Raw genomic sequence first — 21,923 nt, 5'->3', positions numbered from 1 at the left:
TTTCGTCCTCTGTTTTGTTGTTGTTCTTTATCGCCTTTTTTTTTTTTGTTACCATTGCACCTAGAGTTACCACCACTACAGTATAAATGATATATCGTACAACTATACACAAGACGTAACGTTTAACGTAGCAGCATATTTATGAAAAAATAAATAAAGTTTGTACATCACTATGCATAGACACGGCACGCGATTGTACATGGCAGCCGGTTGTACGTACCAGATTGACCCGATGGAGTTCCTCATCGGCAAGGGCTGCCTACTCAGTGTATACCACACTGCAACAACAACAACGGCACGCGATTGCTTTGAGCACCACACATGCTGGAATAGTGAGGTCCGATCTGTGCCGTGTTCATTGCTGTCACGAGACAGCATTGTGTCCACGTTTGGCGGATAGTGGAATGCTCCACACGGTGTAGCTAAAACGGCAGTCGCGGACAATTAGCGGCCATCGAACGGAGAGTCTTAGTGAGAGGCCGGGCATCACCAGCTTTTGTACAAATACTGAGTGACTTTGACGCTCGATATGACAAGGCGAGTTAATGGCGGCTTTAAATAACCAATGACCACCGTTCCCGCGGCGATCGCTCCTTTGGACCGGAACGAGCTTGCTCACCTATAGGAGCTTGACGAGAATCCCCACCTCCACATGAGTGGCTACAACAGTGAAAGAGAGTAGATGCACTTTTGTACTCTGCAAAAAATGGCTATAAATTGCAAAGAATTGAAATTTAGCGTTTTCTTTTGCTTCTTTTTTTTAGAGAAGTGAGAAACGAGAGAACACAAAAAACGGTAAAATAAAAAAAGTCAACAACATAGCGTAAACATGTTTTGTTAATATAACTTGTAATTCAAAAGCATAAAAATTACTAAATTGGATTAATTGTGGCTAAATCACCTTTTTATTCATTCACAATCCTTACTTGTCCATTCACAATTATCTTGTTGCTTAATTTTTATCGTTTATTTCGATTCGTCGCAACTAGCGGCTTTGCAAAGAGTCACTAAAGACTGTCTATAGACTGGTACTATATTCGCTTTTCGCGATATTTTTCGCCGATTACTTTTCCTAGATATTAGATTTTAAAGCAAAAAACTTGCTGATTTCATTCAGTAAGACATACCCTCAATACTTATGGTAAAATTTTAATAAAATGGTTATTATATCATTGTTATATTCGTTATGTTTCACAAAAGTAATAGCGGAAAAAAGTGTTTTCAACTGCGAAAAACGAACATAGTACCCGCCTTATGGCAGTATGCACCACAATTTGTTTGTCAATTATTTTTTTTATAATTTTAGTATAATTAATTGTTATGGTAATCAATATCGAAACACTTGCACTTTACACTGGGTAGCTGACGCGAAGTGTTACCAATTCTTTTGTATGAAAATATTTTTTATTGATTCAAATGACGAAAATGTGTTAAAGTAATAAAAATTGAAGAGTCTATTCACTGTTGCTAACTAGGGCCACCTTTTGCCTTGACTTTGCTCCGAGTCGGTCAAAAAACTAGTTGAAAGCTGCCAATATTTTGGCCCACTCTTCGGCGCATCTATTGGGTTAGTTCTTTATTCGGCTTTTCACGCGAACAACTGTCAAACTCCATATAAAACCAGTAAGGAAAAGCAAAAGGCGGGCGGAGCCGACTATGTAATACCCTACACCACCAGGTCTACGTAATACTTTTAATATATAGCAATTATATTCAAATCTAGTCCGACATTAATTTTAAATAGCTATTGAAATATCGAATAGAACCTTGTACGATTTTCTTACGATGGTACGAAAATTGTGGCTTCTACAGCCTTAAAAGTCGAAACTCATAAAAGATATATACGAGAACTTTACGTAAATCTAGTTCATTTTGATGAAATTTTTTGCATGTAGTGCGACATCAAATAAAACATCTCCTGCAAAATTTTGTAAAGGCATATCGGATGAAAGATATATATGGGAGCTATATATAGATCTGATACGATTCTGATGAAATTTTGACGACAAACCAGGACGTCACAAAAAGCACAAGACCATATCCGATGAAAGATATAAATGGGAGATATATATATAAATCTGAACCGATCATCAAGTGCAACTCTGATTTTGAGCATGTTACTAGTTTGTGCCATTTTTTGTTGTTTGTGTGCGTTATAGTTCTTAACTATAATACACACACAACCAAAACTCGTAGACAGATAGCGTACTTCACAAGAAAAAATTGTACTCAGCTGTTAACGATACACTACCTGGTAGTCATGTCATGGATACAACTCTGAAATTGAAAAATTTGATAAGCTGGGCTTATGACTTTACCTTCTAGTTGTACCAAGTCTAAAACATTCACACATAACTTTACGCGCCCTCATTGTGAATTAATTGTAGAATCAGCTGGTTATCCATGACATTCTATTAAATAAGTAATTAAAATCACTCAGTTCTATTTGATTAACAGATAAGTGCAGCACAAATTTTGTAAAGCAAGACTAAAGAGACAGATACTCATGCAAAGCAAGCATAAATTATAAACAACAAAGTAAAGCAAAATCATGAAAGACAGCAAGGTAAAAAACATATACACAAAAAACCAAAACTAAAAAAACATTTAAAGAGCGAGTGAAATTACATCATATGCAATTTGCAAAGGTTTTAACTGAAAACATGATGTCGAACTTGTTTAAGAAAATTGTAATTTACCTTGTTTTAATTGATATGAGTTTGTGTCCATCGACTACACAGAATTTTCCAGAGCTAAAGAATGACAATGTACTGAGAGCGGCACGTGGAGAACCCGTTGATCGAGTACCAGTGTGGGTAATGAGACAAGCCGGTCGTTACCTGCCCGAATTTCAAGAAGTACGCAAGCAACATGATTTCTTCACCGTTTGCCGTACACCGGAATTAGCATGTGAAGTTACTATGCAACCACTAAGACGATTCGACTTAGATGCCTCCATTATATTCTCAGATATTTTGGTTATACCACAAGCATTCGGAATGACTGTGGAAATGCATCCAGGAGTGGTAAGAAAATAATAGAGACTAATAAATTTTCATATTAAAAACATTATTTCGAACACTCTCAATAGGGTCCTGTTTTTCCTGAACCTTTGAAAACACCTGCCGATCTGGCGAAGCTTACACCCGACGGAGCTGTGGACCGCCTAAAATATGTGGGCGAAGCGCTTACTATGATGAGGCATATGTTGGAGGGTAGAGTTCCTTTATTGGGTTTCACAGGAGCTCCTGTATGTTATAAATTACGTTAAATGAAAGTTCTTGGCATTTAAAACTTTTATTTTCCTCTTTAGTGGACATTAATGGGCTACATGATCGAAGGAGGCGGCAGCAAAACAATGTCCAAAGCTAAAGCTTGGTTAAGTGACTACACAGAGGATGCCAAAAAGTTATTGGCTATGCTTACATCAGCTATTGTTGATTATCTGGAAATGCAAGTTAAGTCTGGAGCCCAAATGCTACAAGTATTTGAGTCTTCAGCAGAGCATTTAACCAAAGACGATTTTATGAAATGGTCTATGCCCTATTTAAAGGAAATCAATGACAAATTGAAGCAACGTCTAATAGAACAAAATATTCCTTTAGTTCCTATGGTAAATACTATACCTGTGCAAGTTGTGTATAGTCATACATTTCGCATATTTTTCTTTTTTACAGACAATATTTGCCAAAGGTGCTGGCCATTCTCTGGCAGAACAGGCCACATTAGGCTATGAAGTCATTAGCTTGGATTGGACGGTTGACCCCTTGGAAGCACGAAAACAGGTGGGACCCAACATTACTCTGCAAGGTAATTTGGATCCTCAAGATTTATACAAAACACCCGAGGAAGTCAGGGAATTGGCTACCGCCATGGTTCGTAAATTTGGAAAATCTCGTTATATAGCGAATTTGGGTCATGGCATAACACCACAAACACCAATCGTTAGCATGGAAGTGTTGGTAGATGCAGTTCACAAGGCCTTGTAGATTAAGAGATATATATTTTTATATATAAAATAAATTCAATTGGTATTTGGTTATTGTAATACGAAATGTTGTGTTTGTTTTTTGTCGTCGTATATGTTTTCGACGGCAGTCGTATTCCATGTTCGGTTTAACATAATTTGTATCAGTTAAATTTGTATAAAACTCATTTTGGGTAGGCCGAACTTATCACATTGGATCCAAAGATGTGTAAATGATTCTCTAAATCCGGCAGCATACAAAATAGTTATAGATTGTTGCAAAATTATACTAAATTGAATAGTATAAAAGTAAGCTTACCTTAGGTTATGTTGAAGAGCTATCTCTGGATGCCTGATCATATAACATTGCCGAAGAGCCAAGACAGACCAGCAAAGAACCAATTATCACATCTAGGAAGAATGCATATAAAATATTATAATCAGCACATGACAACTTGCTGCAATGTTACAAACTTTTTCCTGGTATCTTTTCGCCAAGACAGTAACCGGTGAGGGCAGTGAATGCAAACGTCAATGAATTCGCAACAGGGACGGCAACAATAATATTGCTAGTTTGTAACGTCCAAACATAAACCACACTACCCATTTGATTTAACAAAAAAGGTATCCAATATTTCAAACGCATTCCAATCATTTTTAGTTCCAGCCATAGGTTTTTCGAAGATGAGCCGCTATTGATATTTTCAATACCTTCACTGCCTAGGCGTATAAAAGGATTTGTGCAACCCCATAGTAGGCCGACACATATTAAACCCAACAAATTACTCATTTGTTTAAGCTACAAAGGAATATTAGATAAAAGTTTTGTTATCCGTTTTTTTTTCTTGTGTTATTTATGTTTTTATTTGCACTATTGTGAATGGTTGCTTTTAGATTTCAAACACAATAAAAGAGTTTAGAGTCAAAGAAAATAACGCCGAAGCAGAATGTGTGCGTTGCCTTTTCGGGTTTCGCGTTGAAGGCCGGAATGCAGCTTCAGCGAAAATTTCGCTAGCAAATACATGACGATACAAATACAATCATATGACCAACATGTCACATTATTAGCTGATAAAGAATACTTTCATCAAAATAAGGAGTTTTAATGTACAAATAAATCAACTATGGAGAGTTGCAAATACAAATGAAGGAACACAGGCAAACTTCTCACATATCAATGAGTTCTGTCCAATTCAAGTTTTCAATGACAAGGGACCTACTTGTTATAACCGAGTCCAAACGGCCTGTGGGAAAAATGCACCTTACGCGGCGCATGCCCAATTTTTTTGACCCACGAAGGGACACGACCTTTGCCCCAAAACGGACCTCTGGCTTCGTATTTCTGGGGTTAACCAACGTCTACATACCAAATTTTAGAGTAATCGGAGGAGCGCCTTGTAAAGTGCATTTTTGCCCGGCATGCATCAGTGCGACACCTCTTTCGGGATAAGTTTTTACATGACATAGTACCTCAAATATGTTGCCAGCATTAGGAGGAGATAACCACCGTTAAAAATTTGTTTTTACTTTCTCACCAGGATTTGAACCCAGGCGTTCAGCGTCATAGGCGCACATGCTAACCTCTGGGCTATGGTGGTCTAAGGGTGGAGAGTTAAGGGGGTATTTATACCGATGGTAGGTAAGCTGTATTCCAGGTAATGGGATCATAACAGCGGAACGACCTTACTCACCAAAAAGGATCTTGCCAAGGGTTTTTGCCTTAACATACAAGAATTTGGCTACAAAAAGCTGCAATAAAGCTCAGTCAAAGACCTCAGAACGATTTATTTCTTCTTTCCTTGTTAAGACGTTAAAGAGGATCATATCAGAAAATGCTAAAGGCGGCTCTGTGGACTCGGCACTGCCGTTGCTCTGGATCTTCTAAATAGATTAAAAGATTGAGATATTGGGTGGTTTATGTACTCGGACGATCTGGAATTCTCGTTATTGGGATATTATTGACCACTGTGTCGGTGCGTTTGAATGCTGCATTCAGATGCACTACTACATGGACGCTGGGTTGTGGTTTCGGTGTGATGGCGGGGGGGAAGATGGAACTAGTACTGTTCACACCTAGGTTGTCCACTTTACAGCGGGTGACCATACAGATCTCGCGATATGCTAATGGATCGATTATGGATTGCAACCCAACTTCGGTTGAGTTGCCAACTCAAATTTGCTATAGAAATTACTATTTCTGCATTGATTTGCATACTTTTTTACAGTGTACTTAATAGCTGAACGTTCAAAACACTGATATTAAATGAAACTAACAAAAATGTCCAACTTTATACTAATTTTTATTTCATGGATTTATCTTCTGGCAATGCAACTGTAGTTGAGTGCTTGTCTTAAGGTATGGTTTGTGTGCGTAATCTTAAGGTATGGCACTACTGTTGACGCATTAAAAAATCCCGACAGCGGCACTGGACTTGGGATCTTACCAAGTACCGTTTAAAGCATTAAACTGTACCAGACTATCTGAAGACTTTACCAATTGTACCTGAATATTTGAAATCAGTAAAACCTTTAATGATTGATTTGCAGTGGTTCCCCTAGTCCCCGACACAAATCTTAAAGTGACCCTATTTACCCCGTTCAGATACCGTACATGTGACTTAAAACCCATCATCGCCCGCTGGACATAGCACCCATAAGCCCGTACCACCGCCAAGAACAACAAGTGCATAAGTCTTAAACCCCACTTGCTCCCTGTGGAGGAACGAACCTAATACGATTCATTTTTTATCATCACTGTTTTTACTTTATTTTACAACTCTGAATTCATGGCAAAATAATTAAGGTCGACAAGATATATTCATTTATTGAGTGCACTATCTGTCAAAATCTGTGATTAGCGGAACTCTGATTTTGTGTATGTTACTAGTTCGCGCCATTTTTCTTTCTTTATGTGTTTTATGGTTCTTAACCACAATACACACACACAACCAAAACTCGTTGACAGATAGTGCACTTAGCGAGAAAAAATTGTACTCAGCTGTTTACAGTACACTACCTGGTAGTTATGAAAGGTCGACTCATTTGTACAACAACCACAAACCATATGATGCGTACATGAGCAGAGAACATGAGAGAAAGATGATAACAACAAAGAGAATGCAAACAAAAATCTGGCCGGCTGTTAACAGCTGTTCGCGTGCTCTGATTTATTTCTTGTTTGTTATGTTTGTAATTTTAAATCAGTTGCTTGTATGAATTCGAAGAGATAGCATTATTACAGTCCACTGTCGAAATAAATAGCTTAAAACGGATGATACGCGTGTGCGTTTGTTTCTCAGTTTGCGTGTGTTGGCAAAACGTTGATCAGTATCATGGAAAGATGGCAGATTGCGCCATATGATTTGTGGTTGTTACACAAATAAGACCACCTTTATCTGTTACGAGCCGCCTACTGTGGCGCTACGGTGGGGTTCCAACTAGCTCAGTCGGGGCCATGTTCTGGGCGGTCCCAACCCTTCCACCAGTAGCTCTAGGGGACGAACAATAAACAACAAATGAAGGACTTAACACAAAATAAAACGATAACAAACACGGGGTACACCTTAAACAAGAGAGTTTGGCGGAGTTACTCCCACACTAACTGTTTTCATACACTCTACACACAAAAAAACTCTTTGTTTCTGTTTAATATAAGTTTTATTGGTTATTTTCTGACATTACTTTTATTTAGTACATCGAAAAGTTTATTTTTATTTGATTCATTTAATGAATATTTTAGACCCTTATTATATTAAATACTCGTACAATGTGTATACAATGAAAAATAACATTTGTAAGTATGTATGTATGTATATATTTATTTGTTTGATTTAGATTTTAAATTATGTATTTTTTGCTTTCATTTGCATTAAGGTTCATTGCATTTCTTTTTATCTCGTCTTATTAGAATGTGATAGGTTGCTGTGGGACTTTTGTGAGTTGAGTTTCATGTAGTATAATGATGTTCTTCATTGCTTTACAAAAACAAAATATTTTTTTTACATATTATAAAATTCCGATTATTACTTAATTTTGGGTTTGTCCTTTTTAATATATAAACGTCAAGTTCAAAAAATCTCACGTCCAAGAATTGATATATTTAATAAAAAAAAGTACACACACAATTTATGTTCTGATCACCAAATGTTTACAATAATTCCCATATATCGTTGTTCGTGTTAATACTAAAAATTTAACACGAATATGTATGTAATTGAAAATCAATTGCATTGATTGCTATCAGGCTCATTTGCTATTTTCTAATTAGAAATTTAACTTATCTTTGAATATTTTCAATTTTTTCATTGGGAGAGAATATTCGATTTTGATTCCTACATATAAAAATATTATCGAGGGTATTGTGCAAGAAAGTGAGTTGTCTGTAGTTAACGTGTTTACTGTTCCTTGGCATCGTGGACAAACCGTTTCGCAGTCATTTTCATAAGACATATAAAAAAAATCAAGCGCGTGTGTGCTTACTCATGCTTTTGTCAAATCCACGATGTTGCCTTCGTACGAATTTCGTACTACAAAAGTAGACGGCAAGAAAAATACTTTGTCTGAAGCAAAATGTAACCGTATTCATGCATTGCATAACATGCACTAACTGAAATCTGACTAACGACTAACATCTTTACGGATAGTAAAATGGCCATTATGGTAATAACAGCCAGGAAGGTAAGGATACGAACGAAGGTCTTGAAGTGTAAGAAGGAGATTAACGCATTCTCTGAGGACGGCACAATCCGCATAGTTTGGGTGGCGGGCCATAACGAAGTAAGGGGAAATGAAAAGGCAGACGACCCCATAAACTCCACCTAAATCAATGGCAATTGGGGCTCAAAAAAATTGAGAGTAGAACACGATGCTGATATTTTTTCAGGGCTAAGTGCGTGGGTGGTCGCCCCGCCCTCCATACCCCTTAAACTGGACATATTTGTGGATTATGGCAAAAAGGGACTCAAATCTGGGATCTGTTTTATGGCCAAGTGTTTCAGGGACGTCTCACCTCATAAACTTCCCCTTAGCCATACATACATATATACCGGCTATAGCAATACGTAGCTTAAATGTGGTGTTTGAATCTAATATCCACTTTCGGGGCAAAGGGTTTGTCAACCCTAATCCACCACCAAAACCAAGAGAATGAAATAGATCTAACATCCAAAATTTTCAAACATGTCAGATTTCGAAGATGAGTGGGGCGATTTAGGCGAAATTTGCTTTATTTATAATAACTCAAAAACCGAAATTTGGTATCCTTATTTAGGGTGGAATATCTAGTGGGCCGCGTCACCTCCCAAATGGAAATATAAACCAATAATGACAATATGTGGCTCAAATGAAAGGTATTTGAGACTAGATCACGATATATGGGCGTCTACTTCACCTCCAAAAATATCCCCTTACCGGATATATTTATCGACCACAGCAATATAATGCTCAAATGAAAGGTATTTGGGAGAAGAGCTCGAAAATAGTATCCACATTGGGCGAAATATCTGAAAGGCCGTACCAGCACCCCAAAACAGGACTTATTTGCTGCCAGTGTCGGTAAAGGGCTCAGATAAAATAAGATAGTGAAAGAAGGCGCAGCGGAGCGGGCCCTATCCAGCTAGTCTTATATATAAAATTGAATTTGTGTTGGTTTGTTTGGTCCGTATACTCAAAAACGGCTGAACCGATTACCTTGAAATTTTTACAGATTGTGTAGGTTGGTCTGGAAGGAAACAAAAGCTATATAATTTTTTGATATCGGAAGGTGGGCGGACCCTCCCCCTTACCCCAAAAGTACTACCCAAAAATAAAAGTGGACCGATCGGGACAATATGGGACTTAAGTGAATGGTATTAAGGAGTAGAGTACGAATTTCCAAGTAACTGGGGGCCGACCCAACCCCAAAAACCTTAAAATAGGTTTTTGACGATCATGACAATATGGGACTCAAATGAAAGGTATTCGGAAGTAGATTGCGAATATGGTTAGGAAGGAGAAATATGCTTTATAATTTGTTGATTTCTGAAGGGGCGGACCCTCCCCCGTTACCCCAAAAAAACCACCCAAAATCAAAAATGGACCGATGGCGACAATATGGGTATCAAATGAAAAGTATGTGAGAGTAGATAACGAATCTGGCATATAAATGCATATCGAAGTATAGGCGGTCACCCCACCCCCACAAAAATGCCCAAAATGGGCACATTAGCCAATCACGGATAATTGGGTCTCGGTTTGTTTGTTCCGTATAGACTGAAAACGGCAGAACCGATTTTCTCGAAAATTTCGCATGTTGCGCAGGTATGTATGGAAACATAGGATACATATATAATTTTTAGATGTGTGTACGTTTGTCTGGAAGGAAATATAGGCTATATAATTTTTAGATATCGGGTGGAGGCGGACCCTTCCACTTACCCCAAAAAACGCCACCCATATCCGAAAGTGGTCCGATGGGCACAATAAGGGTATCAAATGATAGGTATTGGAGACCAGAAAACGAATATGGTATTCAAATTTGGGTCCAAGTACTCAGCGGGCACCCCCAACCCCAAAACACCTTTAAACAGATATATTCGAATTTCATGTCAATATGGGACTCAAATGAAAAGTATTAAGCAGTATTAAGCATTAGGTCCAAATAATGGGAGGTCGCCCACCCCCAAATACCTCCAAATGGGCATATAAGCCGACCATGGTTATATGGGACTCAGATGAAAGGCATTTGGGAGTAGAATAGGAATATGACATTAAAATTTGCGTTCAAGTCTAGATGGCGCTTTCCTCCTAAAGATACGTCAAATGGGTTATTTGGCCCATTATGACAATATGGGACTCAAACGAAAGGTATTTGAGAATAGAAAACGAATTTGATATACAATTTTGAAGCCAAGTGTTTTGGGGTACGTCATAAAGCACCCCCTAAACTGAACTTCATTCCCGTTGGGAAGAAAGAACGAATTTTTACATATATTTGCAGTGCAAAGTGCCGATGGCCGCCCCAACCCCTAAACACCCTCCAAACGGTTCATATTTACCGGTCATGGCAAAATGGGGCTCAAATTAAAGGGATTTGGAGGTGCAGCACTAATTTGATATCCATATTTGAGTCGAAATGTCTGAGATGTCATCCCTCCCCTAATGAGAACATTACCCTAGGAAGAACATTACCACTAGGAACCGAGAAGGGGCAAATTCTCATACATCAATGAGTGCTTTCCGATTCAAGTTTAACTCAATGATAAGGGACCTTTTTTTATAGCCGAGTCCGAACGGCGTCCCGCAGTACGACACCTCTTTGGGGAAAATTTTGTCAATGACCATGCAACATTAAGTGGGGATAAACACCGCTTTGTTCGATGTTCTCGCCAGGATTTGAACGCGTTCAGCGTCATAGGCTACAATGGCACGAATTCGATATCCGCATTCAGGGCGGTTCGGCTAGTATCCCAATAAAAATACCTACACAGGATACATGTTTTGAATTTTATTATCTTCCTTCACGACTTGCTAAGACCGTAACTCCGATTAGAAGGAAAATATATGTAAACTTATTGCTAGAAATTAGAGAAGACCGCAAGACATAGAACTTAGAAAATTGTCTTCGCTCGACAATGGAAAAATTTAAATGTTAACTTGTGCCCTACTTAGAAACCAATGCAATTGATTTTCACCAATTACATCTTAAGAGGATATCTTTCGTCAGGTTCTTAGACACATTATATCAAATTGTTTTTAATATAATTATGCTCATCTATGGATTCTATGCATTTGCTGCTAATCTTAATATATAGTAAATTGAACTGTTCATTGTTACTTATCATAATTATGAAGAAGTTCGTTCATGTGTTTATATATATATATATTTTTTTTTTTTTAATTTAATTTTTCAGCTTCTTCTTTTATTTAATTATAAGTTTTCATTTAAATGTTATTCCCGGCATTTTAAATTTATAATTACATTCATAATAATAATTAATTGTGTTGTATTTTTGTTGTTATGGAAAATGTTGATCTTTTTGGTTAACAATTCCTATTAATTGTTTTCTTTCTTTGTTTTTGTTTTTTGTTTTCTTTTTCTAAATCTACTTCAATATATTTTACTACTAAAATCTAGTTGAAGCTTTTTGTCTTATTTCTGTTTTCTTGTTGTTGATGACACCGATAAAGTTTTTTTGTTGTTGTAAGTTTTTGTGTTTATTCTCATATTGGAAATTGAGCTACAAAATTGAGGGCATTTGAATTTGGCTTTCTTTTTTAAAATTAAAAAAATAATAATAACAAATAATTTATTTTAATATTTATATTGTTTTTGTTATTAATTTTAGAAAAAAAAAACTAGGGTAAGTTTAATCAGCATTCGTTTAAAAAATAAAGTACTACAGTTTCAAGAAATGAGTTTTACTTTTCATTGATATGATTTAACAAAAAATCGTATATTGTGTATTGTTGACCTTTTTGTTAATAATTTCGTGGATGGTTCGGCTTGAGGTCATGTACAATTATTAAAAAACAGATGTCGGTGTTTTTTATTATTGTTTCATTTGAAATTTTTCCAATATTTCGATTACCGCCGGTAATCTTCATCAGGAAATGGATAACTAAAAAGATTATAGTAACATAAAACAGAATTTAACAAAATCACAGAAACAAAAATATGAATTTGATTAAAATTTAACGTTTGAAACAGAAATTACAAACAATTGAACTTATTTCTTACACCTTACAAGAATGACTGAAGCTTATTGTCTATTGCTTATATTTTTGTATAAAGTTGCTATATATTGGTGCACAGTGGTCTGTATCCGTTTTATAGTTCTGACGTTCGGCAGTAGGGGTGTTAATTATGTGCAGCATTTCTAATGTGTATCTTCTTTTGTAGTAAGGTTCTTAGGCTAATATCTTGACGTCCTTGAAATTTGCTACATATCCTCGAGTTGCACAGTGGGCTGTGAGTGCAGTCTTCTGTTCTAAAGGCTTATCCTTTGCCTTTTGATCCGATTTATGAGCGGAAACTCTTGTCTTTAGTTTTGTTTTTGCAGTGCCAATATATGCCATTGGGCATAAATTGGACTTGTCCCCATCGCAGCTTATCTTGTATACCACGTTCTTTCCTTATCCTGGTTTTAGTCTTGCTAAATAGGTTGTTGACGGTATTGGCGCTTTTTAGTGTCAGTTGGTATGAGTCCTTGTTGTAAATCTCTCCGAAAAGCCTGAAATATATGTTGTCCTTTTATAAATTCTTGGTGTAAGTTCCTTCGTATCCTTGGCCTTTTTGTTCTTCACGTGTTTTATTAAATCCGTTACCGTTTTTCTTGGGAAATCATTTTGCTCTAATATATTTCGAATTCTCTTCTCATTTTCGATGTGGAAGAATTTGTCGCTTATTATGGTAGTGTTGATTTTTATCCTCCTTGGATGCTTTGGATAGAAATTGATGAGTCTTCCCGATGCTGTGTCTTTTTTGGTACCAATCGAGCTTCAATCTATTGCCTTTCCTATGGACTACTGTGTCAAGGTAGGATAGCATGCCATTTGTTTCGCATTCCATTGAAAATTGGATCTGTATATTGAATGAATTCAATATTCGGAGTGTGTTTTCTACTTCATTCTTGTCGATTATGCAAATATGTCATCTACATATTTGATCAAAAATCGCGATAATGGAGACCCCATTAACATGCCATATTTCTGTTCATAAAACCTGTCGTCATACATAAAATATCTGAAATCCTTTTTACATAAGTTTACCATCTCTATTAGTAAGTCAATTGGAATTTCTGTATATTCTTGATTGTTCATTTCTTCTTTATTGTCGATATTGCCAGATTGACAGGAACACTGGGGAACAAGGATACAACATCGAACGAGACTAATAATTCCTTGTCTCTAATCTCTTGGTCGTTGATTCTCGTTTTGAATTCTATTCCGTCCTTTATGTTGTATATTGAGTCCTTCGTGACATTGTTTAATATCTCTGTGATGTATTTGGATAATCCGTATGTACGGAAGTTTATGGAGGAACATCGGCCTAAGTGGGGTGCCTGTTTTATGGATTTTTGGCAGTCCATATATCCTTAGAGCGTTAGCAGTTTTATTAAATAACTTGTTTCTTATCGTCTTGTTTATAATGTTTTGATTAAAAAGGGTGTCCACAATTTTGTAGTTTTTGATTTGAATTCCTGATGTTGGGTCCCTTTTTAGTCGTCTATGCGACATAATCATGGAGGAACAACTAGACAATTGCATTGATAAATTGACGAGCAAACCGCGATTATTGACCAAATATGTGGATGACATATTTTGCATAATCGACTAGAATGAAGTAGAAAACAATATCCGAATATTGAATTCATTCAAAATACAGATCCAATTTACAATGGAATGCGAAACAAATGGCATACTATCCTACCTTGACACAGTAGTCCATAGGAAAGGCAACAGATTGAAGCTCGATTGGTATCAAAAAGGAACAGCATCGGAAAGACTCATCAACTTCTATTCAAAGCATCCAAGAAGGATAAAAATCAACACTGCCACAAATTTTATCGATAGGGTGTTCAAAATAAGCAACAAATCCTTCCACATCGAATATGAGAAAAGAATTCGAAACATATTAGAGCAAAATGATTTCCCAAGAAAAACGGTAACGGATCTAATAAAACATGTGAAGAACAAAAAGGACAGGGATACGAAGGCACCAAGAATTTATAAAAGGACAACATATATTTCAGGCTTTTCGGAGAGATTTTGTAATTCCAACATTGACAACAAGGACTCATACCAACTGGCACAAAAAGCGGCAATACCGTCAACAACCTATTTAGCTAGACTAAAACCAGGATAAGGAAAGAGGAAAAATCGAACGTGGTATACAAGATAAGCTGCGATGGGGACATGACATATATTGGCACTACAAATACGAAACTAAAGACAAGGGATTCCACTCATAAATCGGATCAAAAGGCAAAGGATAAGCCTTTAGAACAGAAGACTGCACTCACAGCCCACTATGCAACTCGAGGACACGCACCAAATTTCAAGGACGTCAAGATATTAGCCCAAGAACCTAACTGCAAAAGAAGATACACATTAGAAATGATGCACATAATTAGCACCGTAACTGCCGAACGTATGAATTGCAGACCACTGTGCACCAATATATAGAAACTTAATACAAAAATATAAGCAATAGACAATAAGCTTCAGTCATTCTTGTATGGTGTAAGAAATAAGTTCAATTGTTTGTAATTTCTATTTCGAACGTTAAATTTTAATCAAATTCATATTTTTGTTTCTGTGCTGTTGTTAAATTCTGTTTTATGTTACTATAATCTTTTTAGTTATCCATTCCCTGATGAAGATTACCGGCGGTAATCGAAATATGGGGAAAAATTCAAATAAAACAATTAATAAAAAACAACGACATCTGTTTTTACCTCAAGCCAAACTATCCCCGAAATTTTTAACAAAAAATTAATAAAAATTATCCTTTTTGCTTTATGGGGTTTCAAATAATTTAAAATAATTTTTGTTTTTTCTGTTTTTTTTTTCATTTTGTTTAAAGCAGGAAAACTTAGGTGGAAGTTTTGATATATGTAATTTTTGGCTTTATTATATTCCAACGATTTTTTTTGGGTAAATAAATTTTGGATTTGAACTGAAAAATAAAATCTATTGAAGATAAAGAGTACGTGTACATATATGTATATGAATTTTTAATATCATAATAAAAATATTTTTAATTGTTATACACAAGTGTCCACTGTTAACTTTATATGCAATAATTCGGAGGTCTATGTTAGAACTAATTAGTTTTTTGTTTCTTTTTCTTTTTTTTTTTTTTGATGGACAGATAGATCTGAAGTTTATTACCTTCACTACAATAAATATGTAAGTATGTATAAATATAAATACTTTGCAAATGTATTCTTTTAAATCATTTTATTTTTAAATGTATGCACTTATAATAGTTATAGATGACTTTATTTGCAGAGTTTATGGTTTTTAAACTTCATCTATGCTTCCATATCTATATGTATATGTAGATTTTTATTTTTTGTTTTTCTTTTATCTAGAATGAAACCAAAAAATTATAAGAGGCTGAAATATTGCTATTGATTTCTAGTGGATTTCAAAACATGTTTGTGCCTTTTCAAGTAGATTCTTACAATCCCGTGCCGGGATAGCTGTAAGCACCGCGCAAGCTCGAACATTGAGGTCTGATCTGTGTGGTGTTTATTGCTATCACGAGAAGCTTCAATCCCAAGGCAGCCGGTTGTACGTGCCGGATTGACCCGATGAAGTCCTTCATCGGCAAGGGCTGCTGCCTCAGTGTACGACACACTGCTGCTACAACAACGAGAAACTTAGCTGCGAGCTATCTGGCGCGTCCACAGTTTGCGGATAGTGGAATGCCCCATACGGAGTAGCTTCAACGGCAATCGCGGATAATCAGCGGTATTTAGCGGAGAGTCTCAGTGAGAGGCCGGGCGGCACCGGCTCTTGCACTGAGTGCCTATGATGCTCGATATGACAAGGCGGGTTATTGGCGCCTTTCAATAACCAATGGCCAACCTGGCCTCCCAGCGACCAGTCCTTTGGACCGGAAAGAGCTTGCTCACCTACAGGAGCTTAACGAGAGTCGCCACCTATACGTCAAAATGTGGCTACAACAACAACAAAACCAACAGAGAGACAAACAAAATTAACGAAATGCTTATTTGTTATTGACGGCTAGGCCTTGTGTTCGCTCTAGGAAATGGTAGAAATAGAAAAATAAGTTAGACAACCGCAGATTGAGACAAAAAGTAGTGAACCAGACAGACCTGGGAGAAACTCTCATCGGTGAGAGTATGGTCGAGACAACCAATTCAGACCTTTACAGAACTCCCGAATGAAGAGGGTCCCGGCCGACATGCGATGACTATGAGCACCACACAGGCTGGAAATTTGAGCTCCAACTTGTGTGGTGCACATCGTTATCACGGGAAGCTTAGCTGAAAGCTACCGTTACCACAGGTTGCGGATGGTGGAAAGCTCCGTTTTTATGCGGAGTAGCTGCAAATGCGGCCGCGGGCAGTCAGCGATTTTCGAGAGGAGAGTCTCAGGTGGCTCTGAAGAGGGTTAATTGCCCCTGTTCACCTGTTCTAGGTGCCGGGCCACAGAGATATTCCAGGGAATTCTAAAGCAGACGAGCTTACGAGACTAGGAATACTGGAATCTGTGGTTATGCCTCTAGCGACATGTAAGCTAAGTTTTCAGGACCAGGCCCAAAGTGCAATGGATGATAGATGGTCACAAAGAGGGGGCTGTGAGCATTCCAAAACTATGTGGCCTCATCTAGACTTGAAGAGGTCTACTGCTTTGCTGTCATTGGCTAGAACACACGTCTCAGTCATTGTGTCCGTCATGACAGGTCACTGTCGAATCGGGAAACATGCTGACAGACTGAAGGTTGCCAGCAATGATTTTTGCAGAAGCTGTAAGGACATCGAAGAAGAAGAGACTATAGAACACCTTCTGTGTGTGTGTTCCGCACTAGCAGTTAGAAGGAGTTCCACATTAAATTCTCATTTCTTTGAGAACCTGTCTGATTTAGTGGATGTGAACATTCGCCAGTTATTGGGCTTTTTAAAGCGATCTCGATGGTTAAACGGTAGGAACTAGAAGGCTTCTTCCTTCTTCTGTTCCTGTGGTATCACAGTGGACGAAAACGTCTAAGTGAGTCTGATGGCAGACTGTCACTTAAACCTAACCTAACCTAATGCCTCTGAAGGGAACTCTGGCGTTTTCCAACCATTATCCTGTCTTTTCACAATTGCAGGACTCGTATCAGAAGTCCGAAATCACGCTCAGGCAAATGATAAACAATGTTATGTTCGCTCGATTGTTGTTGTTGTAACAGTTTGTTGTGTTCTATGTTTCGTCTGCTTAATTCTGTTGACTTGACACTCAACATAGGAACTCCTCGACTAAGATGGGGTTCGTCCACAGGAATCTGGGTCTGAGTCGAGTGGGTCTGGAGAGGCAGTTAAAACAGGTGACGTGTATCGAGTGGACCCTGGTAACAATCGGGACATATATCTTGAACGTCAGCATCAACTCCTTGCTCTGTAGGAGTTGAGGCGGCTGTATCCGCCGGATCGTAATTGATCCAGAACTACTCTGATTTGCCAGGGGAGGTCAATTTCTTCAGGTGCAATGGGAGGCGGTCGTTCTCCAAGGACTACATTCACCCGCTCGGTCGTTGTAGAAAGCGTCTACCGTAAGGAGAAGTTTCCGCAGGGAAGGTCTCACTGGCTTAGGGCGCCCGGCAGCCGAGTTGGTAGCGTGCTCGGGGTGCCAATGCGACCCCCCGACCTAGAGCCTTCAGCGCCGCCTGACTATCACCGATATTTTGAGCTAAGTAGATTATTTTTTGGCGATAGAAAAATTCCAGAAGGTCCTGATAATGTATCTTCGGCTAAGTCAAATCTGTCAGACTGAAGGACTGCCACTCTTACCTAACCTAAGGTCTCACTGATTCCATTGCTGCTACTTAGCAGCAATTCCTGATCAGCTCTTCGGCCCTTTCTTTCACCGACACCCGCTGATGGCCCGCGACCCGGCAGCTATGGCTACAAACACCGCAGTGCTAATAACAACTTGTCTCAGTCAAGTGAACTTCCTTTGGATGGTTCCAAACTTTATAACCCTGAAGACTTTGGGGTGTACTCTAAAGAATCTCTCAGACAACAAAACAATCTCTTTGATTGTCACAAACCTCTCAACGAGATATCTGAACAATTTACATGAATATTCCAGGAAATCGTAGAATTGATAAGTTTTTAAATTACTAAATTTCCCATGAACATGCCATTAAGCAACAGGGGATACTTATCTCATATCAATGAGTGCAGCTCGATTAAAGTTTAAGCTCAATGATAAGGGGTCTCCTTTTTTACGCCGAGTCCGAACGTTGTGCCGCATAGCTACAATACTTGGTAGAATACATGACATAATTACCAGGTAGTGTACCGTTAACCGCTGAATACAATTTTTTCTCGCGAAGTGCGCTATCTGTTAACGATTTTTATTGAGTGTGTATTAAGAACCACGTCACACACAAACAACGAAAAATGGTGCGAACTAGTAACATACAAAATCACTCACAAATCACTGATTTTGACAGATAGTGCACTCTATATTTTGTTGTTGGACAACTGCCACTAGCCGTAAATGAATATATCTTGGTAGAGTAGTTTTTGGCAAGATACCTCACAAATGAAGCCAGTATTGCAAATGCAAATTTTGCCCATGAACATTCCACTAAAGAACAGGGGCCAGCATTAGTAAGGGGATAACCGTCGCTGAAAATTTTTCTGATGTTCACGCCAGGGTTTGAAGCCAGGCGTTCGACGTCATAGGCGGCATTGCAAATGCAAATTTTGCCCATGAACATTCCACTAAAGAACAGGGGCCAGCATTAGTAAGGGGATAACCGCCGCTGAAAATTTTTCTGATGTTAACGCCAGGGTTTGAAGCCAGGCGTTCGACGTCATAGGCGGACATGCTAACCTCTGCGCCACGCTTGCCTTTAGATTAGCGATCACATTACATATTTCAGAGGAACTGGAAACCATGAATATGCCTCTAACGGGTGGCGCTGTTGTTGGCTACAGTCCTTTAGCACAGGACATATGCTGAAAGGCTCAAATTTGTTAGCAATGATTTCTACAAAAGCTGTAAGTTACAATGTAGGTCCTCATTTCTTTTAAAGCTTGTTGATATTAGTAGATGTGAACATTTGCAAGTTTATGGATCGATTATGAATTGCAAGCCAATTTCAGTTGCGTTGCCAACTATCACAAATATGTAATAGAAATTTCCATTCGTGTATAGAATTTCATAATTTTTACAATTTACTTCAAAACACCAATGTTGTATGAAACTGACAAAAAATTCCAACTGTATACCATTTTTATTTAATGGTTATTTCTCCTGGCAACGCAACTGTAGTTGAGTTCTAATCCATAATCGTCCCATTTGGCCTTTTGAAGGGATTTTGTGGGAAACCTAAAGTAACCCTCCTTCTCTTGTTTTAGTGGCAGCAATCCCATGGCAGCCGGTTGTACGTACCGGATTGACCCGATGGAGTTCTTCATCGGCTAGGTCTGCCAGAATGAACTATTTCTACAAGATGAACAAACCTGGCTGCATCTAATATTGTAAGAAACACCTGAAATGGCGCAAATATGTTTTGCAAAGAATATTATAACTATTCATTATAAAATGTCTAGTTAAATATCTGATAATCAAATTCAGAGCTTATAGACGTTTCTTAAAAACATCAGGTTTTTGTTGTTGGCATTTTGAAGCAAATAGACACATATTGCGTTTTTTTTGTTTTAGTATTGTTTTGCTAAATTTATGTAAAGAAACCATTTTATATAGCATTTTTAGATAGTAGGTGTAGTAGTAGTTTATTTTCAAATATATATATATATGCATGCGCCCTTTAAAAACATAGTACATGCATATACATATTACTCAAATCACATTTATTCATTGTATTTCGAAATTTGAAATGGTATGTATTGCTGGATTATGCTGCTTTTTTCTGATTTTCGTTAACAATTTAAAGCTGGCTGTTAAAAAAAAACGCTAATATTTAATATTTTCCTTTTATTATTATTAATTTCACTATATTCGATACTGTGTGTATGCAAAAATATAAAATGGAAATTAAGAAAAGATTTGTTAAAAAAAAAGATATTAAAAACGAAGTGAATTATCTTTTATTTTAAATGACCAAAAAAAAAATCGGAAAATACTTAAATGCTAAAAAATTATGTATAATGTGTAAAAGATGTGTTCTTTACTTTTAATATGTTATTTTTAATTTCGCATATAAACCAAATTATTTTTTTTATCGATTTTAATCATTTTAAGTATGATTTGTATTTTTTATTTTTTTGTTTTTTTGCTTCTATCATAATAAGAATAATCTAAAAATTTAATTAAAAATCCCTTGTGTAGTATTTTGTTGTATTTTTTTCTTTTTTTTTTTTTGAAAAAAAAAATATACATATTAATGAAAGTAACTATAGATAAACTTAATATTAAAAGAATATTTTCATTTTAAAATGGTGGTGGTGCGAAGTGGAGTGTGGCTATAAATGTGCATTGAAATTGCATACTATTATTTGAAGGGGTAGCCTAAGTAAAAACCTTAAACCCCATTTACACTGCTCATTAAATCCGGATTAAAGGCTCTAGTCAGCATTTTACTCGAGCCATTAAATCCGGATTTGAAGAGCTGTGTAAACGGGGTTTAATACAGAATTTCGCTATCATAAATTGCGCCATCTAGATTTCTTTCAAATAACTAAGTTCGGGGAACTGTTAAGTACCTATGTGAAATAATAGGTGTCAAGTTCCATAGGTGAGCAAGCTCGTTCCAATCCATAGGACTGATCGCCACGGCTTGACACTGTTACCGCTATGTACCTATACACCTATTAGTTCCAATGGCTGTTTTTTATTAAAACCCTAAAATTTTTTACAAATTGTATAATCCTTTGATTATTTTCGTCTCTAGTGTGATAGGCTTTTTGTTTAACCCCCATTCGTGGTTTGGCTATAATACTCAATTGTTTAACCTCCTGCTTGTATATATGAAATTTCAAGCATTTTTGAAACGACAATCGAAGTAAACTGTATAACATTATGCTCTGTACCATTCTAACATTTTACTCTGGGCATACGGGGGAAAAAATGAGATGTTGGAGCATTTCCTATGTCATTGCCTGGTTTTCACGGCTAACAGACACCGGCACTTAGGGTTGGTATTCTATTCTCCTTTCGGAATAGCCGCTGAAATTTGTAATTGTTTCGCGAGAGAGATTTGACAGAAATCAAATTTTTTTTGTTTCGATGCCAAAAACACGTTTCTTTATCTGCACTCAAGATATATTCA

General features: G+C 37.2%; 2 protein-coding genes across 2 annotated transcripts; one reads left to right on the top strand and one right to left on the bottom strand.

The window, feature by feature from the left end:
* Positions 1 to 2,381: 2,381 nt before the first annotated feature.
* Positions 2,382 to 4,055, top strand: LOC106084064 (uroporphyrinogen decarboxylase). Its single transcript, XM_013247507.2, has 5 exons — positions 2,382 to 2,566; positions 2,742 to 3,026; positions 3,092 to 3,250; positions 3,314 to 3,613; positions 3,678 to 4,055. The coding sequence occupies exons 1-5, from the start codon at positions 2,552 to 2,554 to the stop codon at positions 3,987 to 3,989; spliced, it is 1,071 nt and encodes a 356-aa protein (XP_013102961.2). The 5' UTR covers positions 2,382 to 2,551; the 3' UTR covers positions 3,990 to 4,055.
* Positions 3,984 to 4,846, bottom strand: LOC106084058 (transmembrane protein 234 homolog). Its single transcript, XM_013247499.2, has 3 exons — positions 4,442 to 4,846; positions 4,287 to 4,378; positions 3,984 to 4,208 (listed from the first exon to the last, which is right to left on the bottom strand). Exons 1-2 carry the CDS (start codon positions 4,755 to 4,757, stop codon positions 4,293 to 4,295), a joined length of 402 nt encoding a protein of 133 aa, XP_013102953.2. The 5' UTR covers positions 4,758 to 4,846; the 3' UTR covers positions 3,984 to 4,208; positions 4,287 to 4,292.
* Between the last annotated feature and the right edge of the window lie 17,077 nt (positions 4,847 to 21,923).

This window comes from Stomoxys calcitrans, chromosome 5 (assembly GCF_963082655.1).
Source record: "Stomoxys calcitrans chromosome 5, idStoCalc2.1, whole genome shotgun sequence".
Taxonomy (NCBI): domain Eukaryota; kingdom Metazoa; phylum Arthropoda; class Insecta; order Diptera; family Muscidae; genus Stomoxys; species Stomoxys calcitrans.
Note: the sequence above shows the minus strand (reverse complement) of the source record. Positions and strands in the feature narration are given on the sequence as shown.

Coding starts and splice junctions, on each gene's coding strand:
- LOC106084064 (XM_013247507.2), top strand. Junction 3,027..3,091: donor TGGAAATGCATCCAGGAGTG/GTAAGAAAATAA, acceptor CACTCTCAATAG/GGTCCTGTTTTTCCTGAACC. Junction 3,251..3,313: donor TGGGTTTCACAGGAGCTCCT/GTATGTTATAAA, acceptor TTTCCTCTTTAG/TGGACATTAATGGGCTACAT.
- LOC106084058 (XM_013247499.2), bottom strand. CDS start 4,757: ATGAGTAATTTGTTGGGTTTAATATGTGTCGGCCTACTATGGGGTTGC. Junction 4,379..4,441: donor CGAAAAGATACCAGGAAAAA/GTTTGTAACATT, acceptor CATTCTTCCTAG/ATGTGATAATTGGTTCTTTG.